The sequence below is a fragment of the Dermochelys coriacea genome, chromosome 11 (genome assembly GCF_009764565.3).
Source record: "Dermochelys coriacea isolate rDerCor1 chromosome 11, rDerCor1.pri.v4, whole genome shotgun sequence".
NCBI lineage: Eukaryota > Metazoa > Chordata > Testudines > Dermochelyidae > Dermochelys > Dermochelys coriacea.
The window spans coordinates 75,271,037-75,291,567 of record NC_050078.2 but is presented as its reverse complement, the minus strand read 5'-3'; the positions used below and the strand labels follow the sequence as shown (position 1 = coordinate 75,291,567).

General features: G+C 39.5%; 1 protein-coding gene across 1 annotated transcript in view; it reads left to right on the top strand.

Annotated features, from left to right (window-relative positions):
• The first annotated feature begins 279 nt into the window (after positions 1–279).
• Positions 280–20,531, top strand: part of TWIST2 (twist family bHLH transcription factor 2) — a 65,291-nt gene continuing 45,039 nt past the window's right edge. Inside the window, exon 1 of the mRNA XM_038422165.2 lies at positions 280–1,010. Coding sequence (XP_038278093.1) covers positions 490–972 — 483 coding nt within the window. The 5' untranslated portion in view covers positions 280–489 and the 3' untranslated portion in view covers positions 973–1,010. The remainder of the gene's footprint in view (positions 1,011–20,531) is intronic.

Here is a 20,531-nt window from a genome sequence, read left to right as displayed (position 1 = left end):
AAACAAAATAACCACCACTGAATTAGCACGTGAGGTCTTCCCACAGCTGCAAACATATATCGAAAGGGGCAGAGGGGAGCGGTGGTTGCAAACTGTCTTTTATTGGAGGTGCATTCCCAAGATTTTAGTTAAGTGTAACATAAAACTGTGAAAGTTTAGCAGGAGAAAAGCTTTCCTCCCACTGGCTTGGCTGTCCAATCAGAAAGGAGCCCTGCACCTCCCTCACTTCTGACAACTATTTAGCAACCGAGCCCAGCTAAAGTTTCCAAAAAAGTTAGAATAACTTCCTCTCTCCAAGACCTCAGTTTTTGCACAACCCCGTCCTTGAAATAAGAGCCCTTCAAGCAACCTGGAAAACGTCTGGTCAGCAAAAAACTCCTGTTTTTTTCCAAAGGATCTGTCTCAGGAATTTAAAACACATTTAAGACACACTCACACCACATCAGGAGGGGGGAAAAAGTCCCTTCCCCTCCCCTTCTTGCAGAAAGAATGGAAGAAAGTTCCAGTTCTCCTGTTTCCCCTGTGGATAGCTTGGGGACTAGTGAAGAGGAGCTGGAAAGGCAGCCAAAGAGATTTGGCAGGAAGAGGAGATACAGTAAGAAATCCAGCGAAGATGGCAGCCCCAACCCAGGCAAGAGGGGGAAAAAGTCCAGTCCCAGCTCCCAATCTTATGAAGAACTCCAAAGCCAGAGGATCTTGGCCAATGTCAGAGAGAGGCAGAGAACTCAGTCCCTCAATGAAGCCTTCGCAGCCCTGAGGAAAATCATCCCCACGTTGCCCTCTGACAAACTCAGTAAAATCCAGACTCTCAAACTCGCAGCCAGGTACATAGACTTCCTCTACCAGGTCCTACAGAGCGACGAGATGGACAATAAGATGACAAGCTGCAGCTATGTGGCCCATGAGCGGCTTAGTTATGCCTTTTCAGTGTGGAGGATGGAAGGCGCTTGGTCCATGTCTGCCTCCCACTAGCCAGCACCTGGGCAAAAGCAAATACAACTGCTGAAGGGGTAGGTACCTGGTTCTTTCTTTTTACTTCTAACTGCATCTTATTGAATTCTGCCACAGGTCTCCTTGTTTTAGTGATGAAGCTTCACATCATCCGTGCTATAACGTAAATATTAAGCTTGTTTTAAATGGGGAACACAAAATGTTATAGCCCCTTGAAAATCCAGCAGCCATCCAGAAGTAAGACAGAAAGGATTCAGATGATAATCTAGACAGGGGAGAAAACATTTCTCTCCATCACAATGTCTCAATGATTCTCTTGTGTAGGCCACAAACAACTAGATTAAAAATCAAGATTACATTTGTTCCCCCTTCCACTCACCCCAATCCAAAAAGAAGAGAAACTTCTAGTAAGTAAAACATTTGATATGTTCAGATTTAAAATCAATGTGTTTATACACTGCTGCTGTCTTTTAAACAGTTTGCTGCCAAGAGGGGAGCTGTAACGTTGAATGGCGAATGGTGTGAAATTTGCAAGAGTACTTTTCTTAGAGAAGAATTTAAAAAGAGAGGGAAAAGACAGCCAGTAAAACACACTGACAAGACCTGAAACAGCTGCTTGTTGGATTTGGTGGATGTCTGTGCTCTAAAAAAACCAGCACCTACAAAATAGGCTTTAAGTGTTTTTACAATTTTGCCATTTTGGGAAGTGGGAGGAGGGGCAGCTGATCCTGTGAAGAATAATTTCAGCTCTGATCTTAGTAACATTTTTGTATGATCAGCAGATGTTCTGTACTTGTTTGTCTGTGCTATGTCCACTTCCCCTCCTCCCTTACAAATAAAAGGCAAACAAAGATAGAACACACCCATTGTCAATTTCATATTCCGTTTCCCTTCCTTAGAGTGCCAGTAAAGTTAAGGCTGGTATCAAACTCTTATCGACTTGAACATAGTTTCTTATTTACTCTGAGCACTGAACTCGTTCTCATCAGATTCCACTACCAGAAAACAGCTTCCTCTTATCTTTCCTTTTTAATTGTATTGGAGTTTTTGAGGGGTGGGGGAGTCCAGAGGGCAGAAGGGGGAGAGGAGGTGTGTTTAGGCAACCCACTTAAATTATTCTAAATGATGTAATAACTTTATGTTAATTAAGAAACACCTCAGAGTCATCTATAAATCATGCAGTATTTCAGAGTTTACTTATATTCCTATTGTTTGCATGCCTTGTACAGAACATCCAAAGATAAAATACAGAACAAAAATCAGATAAGATAATCATACAATGAAAAATATTTATTAATAAACAAGGAAATGAAAGTAAGGGGACACTCATATTTTGTAGTACAACATGCAGCAGTGTGAATGAAACTGGTTAATTATCCAGATGACATCAACTCCTTAAAAGAATAAAGAAAGCTCACGTTAGTCCATTAGCCAGAATTTTTTTCATACAAATCCATATTTGTTTTATCATTATATATCATTTGTTTTATCATTATATATATCATTTTATTATTTGTTTAATAACTAGGACACAGACAAGAAACTTGATGCAACTGGCAACATTTATTCTGAAATAGGCAATATTTAGGCAATAATAGGCAAAGGAGTAAAATGTAGATTTTAAACATTTTATACAGCATTTTAACAACTTCATGATTCATTTGTGTTTGAAATACTCTGTATTTTAATATCTTCAGTAGAGTTTCTATCACCCCTTCATGAAGACCTAGAAATAAGTTAGTTTCATCATTCTAAAAAGTCTGTCCATCCCACACTAACAGGCAATTTAAATCTTTAAAAGTTAACTACTTTTGTTATCATGGCCAGAAAAAAAGACAGGTCTGCCCTGATGTATATGTGGCTTTGCTGTAGCTTCAGCTGCAAACAACAGAACAAAGTAGCTTTTTCAAACAAACTCTAAACTTTGGTTTATAAAATGCATTTGCCTTTCCCTCTATTAATATGGTTTTAAAAAGGCTAAGGCAATAAGAAGAGGGGGAAAAAAACCTCCTTTATGGGAATCTTCTGTTGTCTTTGTCAAAAACAGATGTAAAATGTCTCAAACACATATTTCTTCAGGAGTTTAGATTGGCTGAATACTAAACCTCTACAATGGAACAATGCATTTATTCTGTTGTTTCCTAAATTATGTGCTGTCATTAGTCAATTTGTTTTAATCTGTTATCTACTGTATATCCTTCCCTCTGCATTCTACAGTACATTAGGGGCAGATAATGGTATTTCAACTTTTTTCTTAAAAAACAACGTTTCAAGTGCAGTGTCAACAGAATTAGAGTTCAGATTGGTCTGATGAGAAAGATACTGAATGTGAACACTAGGAGATAGTCCCTATATGGAGGAATTAGACAGTGAAGTTCAGGGTTTCATTAATAACAATGAAAGAGCTAAATCTAGAGTTGAAAATTATTTGTATCCAAATAGAGCTTTGAAGAACATGTTTAAGCATATACAGTACGTATTCATCTGGCTCATACTGAACTGGTATACGGTATCTTTTCCGTAACTTGGCCTCCTAGCAAATGTTGGAAGTGGTCTATTTGTTTCTTATTTTTCCTTTCATGACTTAACAATTCTTTCCTTTCATATTAAAAAAAACAAAACCTTCCATTAAAAAAAAAGTGTGTTTTTGTGGTGGCACTGTTGAAAATGTTATTGCCAAAGAGCAGTGTGGCAAGCGTCTGGGTCTGTCATTTATGGGCAGAAATAATTGTTTCTGCCATCCAACGCTACAAGCGCCTCAAGAAACTTGGTGAAATTTTCAAGTGTGGCTTATCCTTTTAGCATAGATTCCTATGTGCATGTGTCCATCCGAGGAAACTTTGATGCACAAAAAGAAATTAGCTACGTTGTTTGGCTGGAAGAAAAAACATAGGAAATGGCTAAACAAATTTGGGGCCTGATCCTGTATTTTGAAGGAATTCTGCAACTCTGAGGATTGTCACTATGCGACAGAATGAAGGATCAGGCCCTTGGAACTAATTATATTACCCAAATTTCTTTGCTTTAGCCTGGGGTTTGAAAAGAAACAGGCAAGAAATGATTTCTCTTTAAAGAAGCTAAAGAACCTGTCCCACAGAAATATCAGAGCTCTTTTTTATTCGAAAATCAGAGCCCTGGGAACTGGGGAAATGCCACCTGGCATTTGAGAATGCCAGTAGGTAGATAACCGTTGCTGATGTATCCAGCAATCCGAGATTTTCCTGTTCTGTTCCATGTAATTAAGAAAACATACTCCTGTAATTTCAAGTGAAACAGCCACAACTTTTCACTTCAATTAGCATAACAAGCTATAGGATGTTTAAACAAACATAGAAATTCAGGCAACACAGACACACACACCAGCACTCCAGCTGTTTACTACCTAGCACCTGCATACCTCACCTCACCCCACTTAATTATTTTTTTGGAAGCTAGAATGTCTGAGACGTTCCAAACAGTAGACAGTTTCAGAAAAAAAGATTCTTTTCCATTATTTCTTTTGGTAAGAAGCGTGGAAATATCGTACCTAATCAGAGGTGTTGGTAGGACAAAAATAAAAGCCAGAACTAAAGCAGTGTAACCTTGCAAGCACCAGCCAAGTACTAATGATGATATAGTTCTACATCATAAGGTTAGTAAGATCTGTTTGTCAGCATTACTTTTTACATTTGAGTTACCAGTAAGGACTGTGGCGGGATTATATTTTTATAAAAGGCTGTATATGTTATATGAATTGATGCTTATATTATAAAAGTATTTGCCAACCTCATTCATTTTGGAAGAAGATTTTAGTAAATGGGTGTATTTTATAACATCCTTGTGATTGTTCCTTAAGATTTGACTATGGTTTAGGAGTTTCTTCAATGGAAAAAGTGAGTAGATTGGTTAGCATCTCTATTTTGTTTTGTCCTTATAGAAACAAAACAATTTCTTCTGGAAACCACTCAAAGTGTAGAGCTGGTTAACTGTTGTTAGCTGATTGTATCATGATACTATAACTAAAGCTCTTTTTTCAAAAGCCCAATTTTTTTTAAATGCACCACTAAAAATGTAAACATACTTATTTGACAGGCAAGTTTTGAAAGTTGGTATTTACATTAATAGGTTTAGTTTTTACATGTTGGTATATTTTAAAGCCCTGCAAAATGCATTCTAGATGGTCTGTTTATGTTTGTGTCTTTTCTTGGGAAAGAATAAGTCTGCTACATAGTATCAACCAAATACATAGCAGTCAACCAGCCAAAGCTAATGTGAGACAAACCACCCAAATAAAGGACACAAGAAAAAATACTGAAGAAAGCATGAAATGGTGTCAGAAGCCAATGTACTATGTATTATACATACATTCACACCCATATTATACATATTCATACACACATTCACACATGCATTTGCACATGCATGAAAGACCATTTTCTATCGCCCATGATTCATGCTTCAGAATTCCTGATGTACATTTCTTGATCATATGAAAGTAGAAAATATCAAGTCTGTGCACAATAGAAAGACATTTTGGCCTGAAACTGAAGGACAGTTTAGAACAATGACAAACATTTTGTTATTCAACCTATTGAAGTCAATTCTGCTTTGAAAGTCCTGTCATGAAGGAGACACAAGGAAGGATCAGTGAGGAAAAATATAAATGTATACACTTTAGCTAAGTAGACCTAATTTGGTGGTCATCTGTACTGAATAGCTTCAAATTTAGAGAATACAGACTTCTATTTGTTAAAAATATAAATGTGCAGATTGCAACAAGGAATTGCGGATTGTCCTCATATTCTTTTTCTATATCTTCTTTCCTTTAGCTTTTGTTAGGCTTATTTCATACATATATAGCAATAGATGAAATAGTAAAACATGCTTGCTCATCGATGCACCATCTTCTGTGCAACAGGGCAAGGATGGATTCTATAACTGCAGCTGAAATCTCTTTTGGTGACATATTGTGTCACTTTTCTTTCAGCAATAAAGTTACATTTATCGCTGTAGTTCTTCGACACATTTCTGTGTGGCTTTGAAATCTCCAAATCTAAAGTTTGTATGTCTCAATTCAAGCAGGACTATTTTGATGAGTCGGGGAACAGGTCGGAAAACACTACAGAACTCCAGAGTACAGTTAGAGCAATGCACACGAGCAGGGAATTAAGTTGCCTTTTGGTGAAAGCATAGATTCTTTTGTAGCTTTCTGAATAGGCACCAAGGAAGAGCAGAACACAATTTAATCATAAAAAAACAGCTGGACTGTTAGAAAGAAAACCCCAGAATAGCAGGCCAGATTCTTAGCTGGTGTAAATCGACATAATCAGTAAACCCCAGCTGAGTACCTAACTGAACATCTCAACGGATTACTCTAAGTGACTGGAGAGTACTATATGCCAGTGCTTATGATTTACTTCTTAAGGAAATTTAGAAGTGAGGAATAACTGGATGTTCTCCAGCTGATGAACATCATCATAGTAACTAATTATTATCATATTAGATTCAAATAGTAAAATAGTCCACCCAAAAAAATTCTAGACGCCCCAACAATGAATTGGATTTACAGCTGAAGGTGACGACCACTCAGCAGTGAAAACTAATATCTACAAATTATGAATTAACTCAGGTAGCCAATAAATCACACTGGCACAACAGTCCCTGAGATTCCCACACTCCCACACATGTACCCTCAACTTTCCTCCCAAAACCCTGTCAAACAAATTGGATAAAATGATCATAACAAACAGGTCAGTCAGGATTTTTGAAGCTCTAACAAACAAATCAGGTAGCCAACCTTAGGCACCCAAATTTTGTGACTCTTCACTGCATTAGATGCTTACGGGGTTTTTTCGTTTTCATGGTGACGTATTCTCTGCTTCTCACTTTATTCTGATGATGGCCCCAATCCTGCAATCAGACTTCAATTAGGTTCCACAAGGAACTCCTTGAGCAGTTACAATTGCAGGATAAAATTGCTCTTCAATGTACGTCTCCCCTCCTTTATATTAGATCAGGGCTTTCTTTTGGAAAATAGTGCAAGCCACTTGAACTTCCATGCAAATCACAGCTTAGAGTCTGCTGACTACAAAATTTTGCCTTGTAAATAGAGCCTATTCCTGATCACACTGACACTAGGAAAAGTCAGATCAATCTTTTGAAATGTGGATTTGCATCCATGTAAGAGTGGTTAGAGCCAAAAAGAAGTGTTGTTATATCCTGTAAAAAGAAAAGCAGTACTTGTGGCACCTTAGAGACTAACAAATTTATTAGAGCATAAGCTTTCGTGAGCTACAGCTCACTTCACGAAAACTTATGCTCTAATAAATTTGTTAGTCTCTAAGGTGCCACAAGTACTGCTTTTCTTTTTGCGAATACAGACTAACACTGCTGCTACTCTGAAACCTGTTATATCCTGTGCGGCAATGGATTCATATACATGTACAATGCCTACCAAAATGCGGCTCTAATCCCTGATTAAGGCTTCTTGGCAATACTGCAGTGCAAATATGAAACAATCATACTAATCATATTGCTGCTAAGTATTACTTATAGATATATACCTGGGATTTTCAAAGGAGCTTAAGGGACCTATAGGCCCAACTACTGTTGACTTTCCTTTAGAAATCAGAGCCTATATTTTGAAACTTTGGAGATATGCTTCTGAGAGCAAGGACTTTTTTGTTTAATAATTTTCATCTAGTCCAGTCAAGCGGCCAGACTGTATCTGTTGTAATGCTGTTGCAAATCAACTCCCCAAAGGACAACGCATGTTTTTCAACACAACAACATCACACAGCCTAAGGAAGCAGGAGCATTCGTACCTTGCTCGGTAAATCGTTCTCGATAGAAAATGTCTGAGTTATTTGTAGAAAAGATGCTAGATCAAAATAAGTTGCAATGTGCAATGACCCTGTTATAGTCTAACTGAGAGTCTGTGGAAAGGAAAAGGCAGCAGGTAGTTTGACTGCAGTTCTGTTGCTCTCAAAAGAAAAAGTTACTGGAGTTCTTCCTTTTGGGAAGTTATTTTGTAAATATGAAAACATAAGACTACAATTTAGAATTGCATTTCTGCTTCTGTAGGAGTCTTTTTACATGTTCTGTTTTAATTTTGTAAGTTTCAATGCCAGCAGCACTCTGATATTGAACGCGTTTAACTCAATAAGTTATGTAAAGGCAGCGGCCATGCAGATCTGGTTCGGCGGGGTAGGCAGAAGTGATCAGAAAACAAAAAGAAAATTGCCCATTGGCTCCTTCTGCATACGTACAACTAGAAATGAGTGACAGCCCCACCTCCATGTCCTCTTCTTCTCTGCCTTTAAACCGCAGCTTGGAAAATAAAAAGCGGGCAGATGTCTGCTAGTTCAGTTTGATTTATATTTACTGGACTAGTTCCAGTCAGCCTGTAAAAACTTTAATTGAATTCTTAATAAAATAATTTTGTCTTGATAACCACCACCCCCCAAAAAAAGTTTAGCATTTCCTTAAAAGATACAAGACCTGCCAAACATGTGCTCTAAAATGTGAAATTAAGTTTCTGATCAATCTGACCACCAAAATTCTGTATGCCATAATTTATGTGATCTTTTGCTTTAAGCTATTTGGATATACTTTAAAAATCATATGTTTGTGTTTAAAATACAAACAAACCTAACTCCATAGCCAGGACAGACAGAGGGATCAACTCTTTAACAGCACCCCTGTTACAAGTCAGCTCACCCATCATGGAAAATTCGGAAGAGTGAGGGAATTTAATTGAGAGAAATGGAAAGGAGACATTTCACACTGCCAAAGGGTGCTCCTCATCCAGATACACATCCCAACATCTCCCTGCCATAACACAGAGGGTGCCAACGAAAAGTTATTGCATGTTGCTTTTTACACACCAGACAGCACCAAGATCCGAGTCTGGCAAGCTAATCCCTGGGGCTGGATTACTGCTCCAATGCAGAGCTGTGCTGACTTCAGCAGGGCTCTGCCCACATGCACTAGCTGGCAGGATTGGGACCAAACTGTACTCAAACACTCCCAAACTGTGCTGGACAGCAGGCCAATCATTCAGCACATACATGCACAAATATGAACACAACTTTTCCTGTGTCTGGCTTCAGAGCCCAACACTCTAATCACTGCTATATCACAGCTCACAAGTGACTCCAACAGCCTGTTGACTAAAAACACAGTGTAGTACCACATTCTGGGAGGCAGTCTTCTATCCCTTTCACTCCCATCTCCTTCACATACACCCCACATACCTCCCAAGAGTGATCTTTATTCAAGGTATAAATGGCAGCAAGGAAATGTATCACTGTATTACAGACCACAAAACAAATTTCTACACCAAAGATATGCATAAAGTAAAAGAGGAGAACTATGGAATAATTTAAAAAAATTCACAGATCAGGTTAGAAAATATCAGGATCAATTAAAAAAAAAGAATGGTCTTAGCAGACTCATGAGACAGACTTAAGAAAAACGTATTCAACTATGCAGCTGTATATATAGTACTACAAACACAAGCCTTCCAAGAGGCATGTAGATATCACATAACATCGCTATTCTTTGCATCAACTCTTAACAATTGTGTAGTAAGTCAATAATGTCCCTGTTACCAAAATGCCTGCTGTTTGTGTGCCAACTGAAATGGAACAACGCTGCATTTGAAGCTATGTAACAACTTGGATAATAACTGCATTGCAGCATGTACAGTCCAGGAATTGTTTAGATCCTTTGGCGATCAGTGCTGTAGAAAACCTTACAATAGATATGCTTGTAAGCATATCTGTGACTTGCCCCTTCAACACAAATGTTTGCATTTTTTTAATATCCTGCCTCAAGGACACATTTTTCTGCCTCTTATTTGTGATACTAATGATATTACAAATCTTTGCCACTTAACAATGAATCAACTCCTGCTGCCTTCTCCTTACCTATTGGTCATGCACTTTGGTTTGTGACATCATAACCTTCTCTACAGCAACCAATTGTGATGTAATATACTGAGTTTAAAGAGAAAAATAAGCTCCTAAAACAAAAATCCTCTTCTGGCAATAAAAAAGGAGGAAAGAACTATAAGAAAATAGAATGACAGCTAAGCAGACTTCTCTCTAAACCCAATGTTCACCGTCAGGCATCAACTAGTCTTTAAGCTCTCTAAACATTAAGGGCCACATTCTGCCATTCTTCCTCAAACCTTCATCCTCAAGCAGCCTCATTAAAAGCAGCGGGATTACAGTTACTTAAGATACAAGACACTATGTAACCTGAGTAAGAGAGGCAGAATCAGGCTCCAAACAATGCACCAAATTTATGATGATATAAAGACTAGCACCTGGAATGTTATTACTGGATCCCAGCTTTTCTTCTAGAACATTCATTCTGTTTTAAATCCAACGCACTAATTCAGACTGTGCAATAATTACATCAGGATTGAATCTCAACAGCAAATGATTTCTCCAGGGATTGTGGCGTTCTTTAGGATCCATTGTACCTGACTGGATGTAAAACTATCGGCAAAGCAAGAGGCAGTATTGATAATGAATCCTGAACGCAGGCATGAACCCGAAAGAAAAGTTTCAATTCAGAAGCTGCTGCCTATCTACTAATAATTTAGGGTCAGATTTTTAAAAGTGTTTAGGTGTCTAAAGGTGAAGAGAGGCAGCTGGTGGGAATGTCAATAGTGCCTCAATTAATTAGGCAACTAACTCCTATTGAAATCTATGGCAATTCGGTGCCTAACTTGCCTATGCATTTTTAAAAAATCCAGTAGATATCTAAATATCTTCTAATATCTGTCCATTAAGCATTTCACTGCTGGTTCTCTGTGCTACTGTATTGCATGGTATACCCCTTTGAGATCCCAATGAAACATTGGCCAGATTCAGAAAAGCATCCCTATTCAGTGAGGTTGCTCACATACATGCTTAACTCGGAGCACATGCTTAAGTGCTTTCCCGAATCGGGGCCATTATTATTTATTATATATTATATTATTTATTATATTATATATTATATTATTATTTATATAAACCTAATATTTATACTGCAGCAGCCACGGCTGCAGGCCCCAGTCAGTCTCAGGTCAGACAGTCCCACTCACTCCAGTGGCATGAGAACGGTCATGCCACAGGGCAGCCTGTTTGTTTCTGGACGTGCAACAATTTTCTAGACTAAATGCTTCCACTTGTTGAGAGACTCTGATTTGTTAGGGCATGACAAGATCAGGGTTGGGGGATCAGACTCATGTTTGTATAGTGTGTAGCACAGTGGGGACGTGGTCTGTGACTGGTGCCCCCTAGGTGCTGACAAAATAGAAATAATAATGATCATCAAGGCATACTTAGTGGCAGCATAGGAGGTACACACTTGGGTCTTTTCTACACTCAAACATTGTACCACTGTAACAGTACAGTTAAAGCTGTACAAACCACCCCAGAGGGGACACAGTTATATAGTATAATTGTGCCTTATACCTGTATATTAGACATACCCATACAATTCACGCTGATAATGGTATGATGACTGTGACCATAATGGGAATGTACCAGTATAACTATTGTGGTGGGCAAAAAAGAAAATAACACTCCTAGATGATAGTGTTATATTCGTACAAAAACTGTGGGTACACCAGGCTTCAGCATGTTAAAACAGTGTTAACCCCCTCTCACTCCTACACACGCACATGCACATACACACCCCACCATGACACATTCATTATGGACCTAGTCTGAAACCTACGGAAGCCACTGCAGGTATTTCTGTTCATTTCATTGGGCTTGCAAGTTCTTGCAAACCTCTCATCCTCTCCCTACCAAACACACTGCAGAGCTGAACTTCTTCCAATACAGCATTAACCTAACAATTTGTCAGCATGCCACACACACATGCAAACAACTGATGAAGATCAGACCAATTAAATAATATTTCTACCCAACTGAAATTTTGGTCATATGCTGTAGCAGCAGCCATGGCATTTATGATGCCAGCGTATACCACTATGAAAAAAAAATTTCAAAAAGATTCCAGTACATAAAACAAAAATATAGTATAAAAATAGATCAAATTCAATACACCATACATCACATTAAATTCTGTTACTGTAGATTTGAGTTGTCATCTTTTAAGATGACCATTTATATTGTTTTGTCTGATTAGGTAAGGAAACATCTAATATCATCAGTTCATCCTAATCCGTCTACTTTTTAGAGTAACATATTTTAGGTTCAATACTGCAGTCTGCCTGCACCCAGAGCTTCCAACTTTCTCAGTGCGGTTTTATGAATATTTTTCAGTTTTCACATCATTTGCAATGAAAAGGGCTATTTAAATCTAAGATTCTATTATTATTACTACTGACACTAAATAATACAAGGACTTCTATCATGCATGGAACTTTCACATATCCAGAATGTTTCATTTTTCAAAGGAATTGGAGTACCTGTGTGTGGCTGCACTTTCTGACCGCATTTCAAGCAGAGGAGAAATCAGATTACACTTATGCTTTGAATGAGGGAGGGCTAGGTGGTGCTGCAGTTCAAAACACTGGTCTTTGAACTGTAGCGACCTGGCTCAAGCTCCAGTTTAGGTCACAAGTGAAAGTGAGTTCAAGGATATTTTCCTCATGATCAGTCACCCTTATTAGAAAACTCATTGCACAAGGCAGTATTTTGAAAGGGACACAGATTTGTTCTGAGCGATGCAACAGCCTGATGTACTGGGAGGGCACCTGAATTCTGTGGCACCCACATACCATCCTGCACTGATGCAATAGAATGCAAACATCATGACAGAGAATGTCGCAAAACAATCATTTTGTCCAATAGGATAAATGCAAATAGATGCCCACTCTGTTAGGTTTAAGTATTTACCTGAACTGTGCACAGAGGATAAATGACATGGGGTAGAATTTTCAAAATTGAATTAGGTGTGTAAGTTCCATTTTCAAAAGTGGCTTAGGTACTTATGCGCCTAAGACCCATTGACTTTCAATGAGACAGAATAAAATTTTCAAGAGTGCCTAAGTCCCTTAGGTGCTATTGAAATATAACCCTTAGCTTCTTAAATTCCTTTTGACAATGGGACTGAGGCATTTTTGAAAATTTTACCTATTTAACACTTCACTGTAAACTATGTAACAATTGAAATATTACCTGAATTTTTAAAAATACATTGCTTTAATTTATTTTTCTTTTATTGACATCGGTTGATTGTTTTCAAATATCAGTACTGAACAGTGTTTATTATAGTTTAAAACATCATGAATCATTTTCTCCATGTTTTAAATTAATTATAACAGATGGTATATTTACAAAGTAATTAGTAATTCCCTGTCCATGCTGGCTCCCTCCCTTTATGCGTGCTATTGTCTAGTGTGTGCCTATTTCCCAATATTTTAAACTAACCCACAGCACAACTCAGCTGTCATACAGTTGTATCTACCCAAATGAATTCCATCTTTTCAAATTCTTCCATTTTATCCTCTACTACACAGAAAACTGATTTATGAGATGTAGTTTTAATTAAATCAGATTAAAACCTCCTTTTTTAGAGAGGAGACCTATTTCTTTGCACCACCACTTGACTGATCAGTCTCCCCTTTTACCTCTTATTTCAGGCATGTTCATCAATGGCATACACCACTGAAAGATTTCAGAACCATTGTCTTTGCAGTTATTTCTGATATGCCATTCCAATACATTTTGTTTGACAGCCACCAAACATAAGTTTGTAAGATTTTCAGGGGAGAGATTCTATCTTCACATATGTTTGTACAGCAGCTAGCACCCTGGGGCCTCTGGGAGCTGCTTTAGTATAAATAACTGCAATCTAATATCCCCAAATCTAGCATTTCTTACACTACACCTTATTCACATGCCCTCAAAAGTCTGCTTTTCTCTGTCTTCTCTGTCCATGCAAACCATCTATTATCAGAGGAGTAGCCGTGTTAGTCTGTATCCACAAAAACAACGAGGAGCCCGGTGGCACCTTAAAAACTAACATATTTGGACTATGCCCAAATAAATCTGTTAGTCTTTAAGGTGCCACCAGACTCCTCGTTGTTTTCATCTATTATTGTTATTAATAACAACTTGCAATTTGTAAGCCCAAGGTCCCTAACCTCAGATGTGCTTTTTTAATGAAGTATTGTTCTTCAGCTGGATTTTCTAGCTGGGCTTATTGAGATCCAAGAAGTCCAATGTCAGTCAGTAGCAAAAGGAGATCACAACTAAGGTCCTGTTGCTTGGATTTTCCACTCTCCTGATTAAACTTCATGGCTTCCGTAGTGAGAATGGGGGAGGGAGGGAAGATCATTCTCCCCCTCTCAAGCCCACAACAGCTTGGTTTGTAGATGATAGCTCATAGATTCCAAGGCCAGAAGCAACCATTGTGATCATCTAGTCTTCCCTCCTGTATAGCACAGGCCAGAGATTTGCCCACAATAATTCCTAGAGCATATCTTTCAGAAAAACATCCAATCTTGATTTAGAAATTGTCAGTAATGAAGAATCTACCATGACCCTTGGTAAACTGTTCCAATGGTAAATTACTCTTAAAAAGAAACATTGATATTACCTGTCAAAATTCTGCCAAGCCTAGTTATAGTGAAGTGAGAAGTGGTGGTGTGTAATGGGGAATAGCAGTCAAAACCGCAGGGTCCAGTCCCAGGTTTGCCACTCACTTGCTGTTTGTCTTTAGGCAAGTCATTTACCCTGTCTCTGCTGTGCAATCCCTATCTGGGGTTGGTCCGAGAGTGTCATAAAACACTGTAGAGAGAATTTTTATTCCCCTGTAACATCCTGACATCCAGCTGCTGATAGAGCACCTGCCACATCCGCAGTCTGTTGGTGCTTTAAACCACTTAGTACAATGAGAGTGTTAATTCAATCAATCTGCTGGCCAGCAGAGGTGAGTGAGGGGGTGCCCCAAAGGATGCTCTCCTTTTCTAGCTAGTTCACCTCTTGCATAGGTTGCGCTAACCACCTGTATCTACACCACACCACAGAGGGAACCCATCTAACAAATGGGAAACAAGTGTAAACCTGTCACTTTTAGGGTCCTAAATTATTTAGACCTTGAAAGGTACCTAAGGGATTTGCACACCCATTTTTCATTGGTATGGGAATTGGGCACCAAAAACTATAGGCAGCCTTTAAACTCTCAATCTTAATATGAGAACAAAAGCTCCATCTAATCTCAATAATGCTTGTGCTGACCTAGAAAAAGGGGCTGTGTAGTGACTGGAATTCACTGCTAGGCACTTTTCCGAGTTTGCGCTGAAGCTCCCACCATGCAAAGCAAATTAGCCTGCCTGGCTCCCAATGGAAGCTGAATCAGATGGGAAAGAGGGAACATCTCCTGAATCCCAAACAGAAAACGCTTACAGGAGGGGGGGAATACCTAGTTGACAACAAGAATAGTGTAAAAAACTCACTGCCAAGACCTGGACAGCTGTTCCTTCTTCACTAACAAGTCATGTGACCATTGAGATGCATGTTAAAAGCAAGTAGAAGGTGCCATAACTGCCACATTGCTTGTACTAGTCCTCCCTCTGGGAGTGACCTTAAAGAAACAGTCAACCCTAACAGCTATGTGAGCATTAATACTTTATACAATGAGCTCAGAAGAAAATGATGAGTGACCTCTTAGCCATTTCCCCCCACACAATCTCAGACATTTTAGGTCTGGTTTCTAATCCGGCGGGGGGCGGGGGAAGTAATTTACACTGCGCTGCATCGTGGTGCCTTTTTTTAGCATCCAACTAATATGCAGAAATAACAAGGTCTCCCAATTGTTAGAACATGCTCTACCTGGAGTTCCTGCACTCTTACAACAGCCCACAGGCGAAGAGTCTACAGCATACCTTCTATGCCCAAATTCCCCCTGATGGAAAAGAATGCGTTACACTGACTTCAGTAATGCTTTGTCAATTTATAACAGAAGAGATTCTGGCCCTTTATTTTACTGCATCTACTGAACCACTTTTGGTAGCTTATAAATATGTTAAAACTATTAGGGAAGAAATCAAAATTCAAAATGCATAGCTAAGGAGAAAGACCTATCAAGCAAAAGGAAGTTAAGCTGGATTGGGTTCAGTGGAGGAGCAGAGCAAGAGAGAATTCCTAAAACATTAGTTGTCTGCAGTGTTGTTGTAGCCATGTTGGTGCCAGGATCCTAGAGAGACAAGGTGGGTGAGATCATATCTTTTATTGAATGAACTTCTGTTGGTGAAAGAGACAAGCTTTCAAGACTGAAAAGCTCCGGATAGCTCAAAGGCTTGTCTCTTGAAACATTAGTGTCGGTTCCAGACAATAATTAGTAGAGCTGTTTGGAAAATGCTATTTATTTTCTGCAAACAATTTTGAACAAAAGGAAACATTTTGTTTTGTTTTGTTTTGTTTTGTTCAAATTTTCTCATTTTTTAGACAAAACAAAAACTGAAAATTGAAACATTTTTCAGGAAAAAACATCCATTTTCATTTATTTCTCTCTCCCTTTCCTTGCACTGGAATATTGTCCAGATTAGTGTTTCTTTGAAAAGAAAAAAAAATTTCAACCAATTGTTGAAAAAACAATTTTCCTCAAAATAAACCTATCAATGTAAATTTGTTGTCCAGCTCTGTCTAGGATGCCTGTTCCGAATGCCAGTGGGAAAAGGCCAGGTCTGTTTATGGAATAGGTGGTAACTTGATCTCCTCTCTGACAGTCTGAAAGGGGTTTTCTTGACTATCCTCCCACTGATGCACAAATATAATTAAACAATATTCCTTCATTTTCCAGCAGGTTAATATTCTACCGCCTCACATGCTCACCATTTAAAGGTGGCCAAATTTCCCAACAACACCACGTCCTTAAATAGGATACAGAAAACAACAGCAGAGAGTACACACGGTCTGTCTTTGCGGCTCCACACTATATGCTCTCAGCTTTTTTGCCTACTTTGTGCCACACCTAGCACTAGAGGGCAGAGTGCACTGTCCCCACCAGAAATACATTGCTTAGCTCTTGTGGCACCTTAGAGACTAACAAATTTATTTGAGCAGAAGCTTTTGTGAGCTACAGCTCACTTCATCGGATGAAAGCTTCTGCTCAAATAAATTTGTTAGTCTCTAAGGTGCCACAAGTACTCCTTTTCTTTTTGCGAATACAGACTAACACAGCTGCTACTCTGAAACATTGCTTAGCTCTGTGATCAAGACCTCCTTTACTGCAGAGCAAGCTGAACCTAAATTCTGCAACCAGGTGCCTACATCCTGCAGCAAAGACAATCAGTCCAGTAGCCTCCTGTGTTCTTTATTTTGGGGTGGTGGAATTGAGATGAGTGGGGGGAAGTTTATACTTCTCAGAGATAGGATTAGAAGCTACCTGTAAACTCAGGAAGGCAGCACTACAACAATTCAAGTCTGAAAAGTTTTATTTGCAAGCCAGAAGGGCTAGAAACAACTTCTGTTTGTTTGCTTTTTAAATTAAAACATAGATTTAATAGCACAATTCTATGGCAAGACATGAATTTTATTGCAAATGCCACAGCCACAAAATCATAGATGACATGGGGTTCTGCCTATAATGGAAAATAACAGAATCTCCTCCTCTGTGCTTGGATAGCAAATAGAAGTCAACCTTCCCAACAATTTCCTTTGATCACAATCAGCACAGGTGCTTAATTGAGACAAATTCTTACAGCCTGCCTTCCTGGTGTAATTTATACCAGTGTACAACAGAAGTAATTCCACCAAACACCAAACCAGCGTAAGCCTGGCAGAAGTAAGATGAGAACTGGGCCCTACGGGACTAACAAGAATCTAATAAGTGCCCTAATTTTGAAGCATGCCAGTACACTAACATAGGGTTATAAAAATGGTTTCAAGCCATGTCACATGTCTAAGGTAAAATTATCTAAAAGGTCGGGTATTAAAAAATGAAATACAAGTTATAAATAAAAGTAGAGATGCAGATTATACAGAAGCAACATATCTTGTTTGTGAACATCTGCACTTGTGATGTGCTGTAGTAATTAAGCAGATCAGATGACCACAAGAAATAAGCTATACTCTCATAGTGAACACCTCACAAGACAGGTCTCAAGCTCCTTTACAGTATAGCTGGATACTGATAGCCCGGAGCCTGGTGAAAGAATTTTAGCTCTGTAGTTTGTTCCTGAGATTAGTCACATTTTCTTCCATCCTAGACAAGAGATCCTCATTCCTTTTAAGCAAAAAGAAGGAAAATGCTCCTTTCTGTGCCCCTTACACATAAAGTAGTAATGGTGCATACAACGAAGTGCAGTGCATCCTCTCACGTTATCCATTCCTATCGCAACCCTGAGACTTGTGTGTGTGAATGACAGATGCTGAAATGTGCTTCTGCTCTGGAAATACAACCCCCTTTGGGTGTGCCATATTTTGTCTGTCTTAACATGCTCAGTTGACAAGTAACCCTCCTGAATAGTGTCATGAATTTTCTAGGAGTTCCTTCTAAAGACTTAAACACCACCGCTTGAGACCCCACCCAGAAACCTGGGAAACTGCGTATGCTCGTCGCAAGTCCTTGACAGGCAGTGTTTCCCTACTCACATGCAGTGAGGTCAGGGGGTTAACATTGAACTTGATTTGGGAGAGGGGCAACAGAATAAACTTGGGAAAGCCAGCAATTAATAAACTAATAATACTAGATAAGACTTCTCCCCGACCCTAGGAATCCCAGCCTCAGTTATCCTCTGGTAGTTATTTATAAGTGGCCGATGTATTCTAGCTCCTTCACTCCTCTCCACTCACAGTTTGTTGCCCAGAGTTTGTGGGGTCAAAGGATGCTGGCTGGTCCTGGGATTCCACCACAAGACCCAGCTGAGGTGATTTTAGCTTTAATTCCAGGGTAGTCCTCTCTGCAGCTGAAGTCTAAGTCACCTCAGCTTGGCACCATTTGTCACTTTGAAGCTACCTCAGCTCTGCACTACCCACTGTTTTGTAGCAGTCTCAGTTCAGCAGAGAGAGGTCAGTGATATTTAGGATTCTCAAAGACACTGGCTCTCTGACCCAGCTCTGCCCGAAAGCAGTGTCAGTCAGGTGACCAACGATGCATTTTTGTAGATCACTTATCCCTTCATTTCTCAACAGGGTCAACTGCATCTTTGTGTCCCCAAACTCAAAACTTCGCCGTATTGTAATCAAACGCGCCAAACTGTCATGTAACTGAAATGCAAACAAGGCTTGGCCTATTCAGTCATTTACTCCAGCTCACCAACAGATGGCAGCAGAGAGCTTCCTGCCCACTAAATCCCCTGTCCATATACAGTTCTCAAGCAGCTCTGGGTTGCTTTTCTCTGTTCACCAACAGGTGTCAATAGTGAGCTCCCAACTCTCTAGGGCTGCGGGGCTCAGGGTATCCACAACCAGTCAGCAGGATGAGTCAAATTTTTTATTGCCAAAACTGTTTTTAAATAGAAAATTGGGTTTTTAACTAAATTAAAACGTTCCACTGTCCTCGGAAAACTGACTTTTCTTTCAAAAACTGAGCACCTGAAAACTGAATTTTGGCTGAAAAACAGGAGGTTTCAATTTGGAAATGCTGCAGCCACATCACTCCCATGATGCAGTGGGGCAGCTCAGCAAGAGAGGACATTATGGTGCATCACTGGAGATATATTCTGGCCAGGCAGCCTCGCCCACAGAAGAGAATGGGGCCATGAGGCACCCAAAATACAACTCCCATAAGACACTGCAGCAACATTTCAGAATCAAAATGTCTGATTTCCTGCTGGAATTTTTCCATCTTGAATTTCTTGCCAAAATTAATTTTCATTTTGTCATCATTTTCCACAGAGAAAAAAATGCTTTGTCCAACCACTGCTGTCAGCCCAGCAAATTCAATCTGGGCTGAGAGTCAAGCTGGGTTCTTTTCCTCTCATATCTCATTACCTGTTGTAACAATTGAAAAGCCAAATTCTCCTCTGGGTAAATCTCTGCAGCCCTTATTGCCTCTCATCTGTATGAGAGTGGCTGTGAAATCTAGACTGAGCATTTCATAGAGTTTCAGGACAGAAGAGACCACTAGATCATCTAATCTGACCTCCTGTATAGCATAGGCAACCCAGCACCTGCCCCTGAACCCAACAACCATAATGAGGCCAAAATATTACAGCCCTTCCCTCAGGAGACTAGACTATGATGTGCCACAGATGGAGAACCAGCGGGGGAGGGGGGATCAAGGTGCACCAGTGCTTGAGGACCCACAACGGCAGAGAAATGATTAAGTGAGATATACCCAGATAAACCTAGCAAGTGACCCCCACACTGCAGACGAAGGTGAAAAATCCCCAAGGTCACTGCCAATCTGACCTGGGAAAATTTCTTCTCAACCCCACATATGGTGATCAGTTACATCCCGCGTATATGAGCAAGAACCAGACAGCCAAGCACCTAAGAGGGAAAATGCTCATTGCCCCTTGGAGACCCAGTCCTCCAATCCAATGTCCCATCCAATGTCCCATCTCCAACCATGGCCATCTTGATGGTCTGCAGAGTCTTGATTACTGGTGATGAGTGAGGCGGGAAGAACCCAGCTTGAATCTGAGTCCATATAAAGTGTGCAGAGCTGGCAAACAGAGA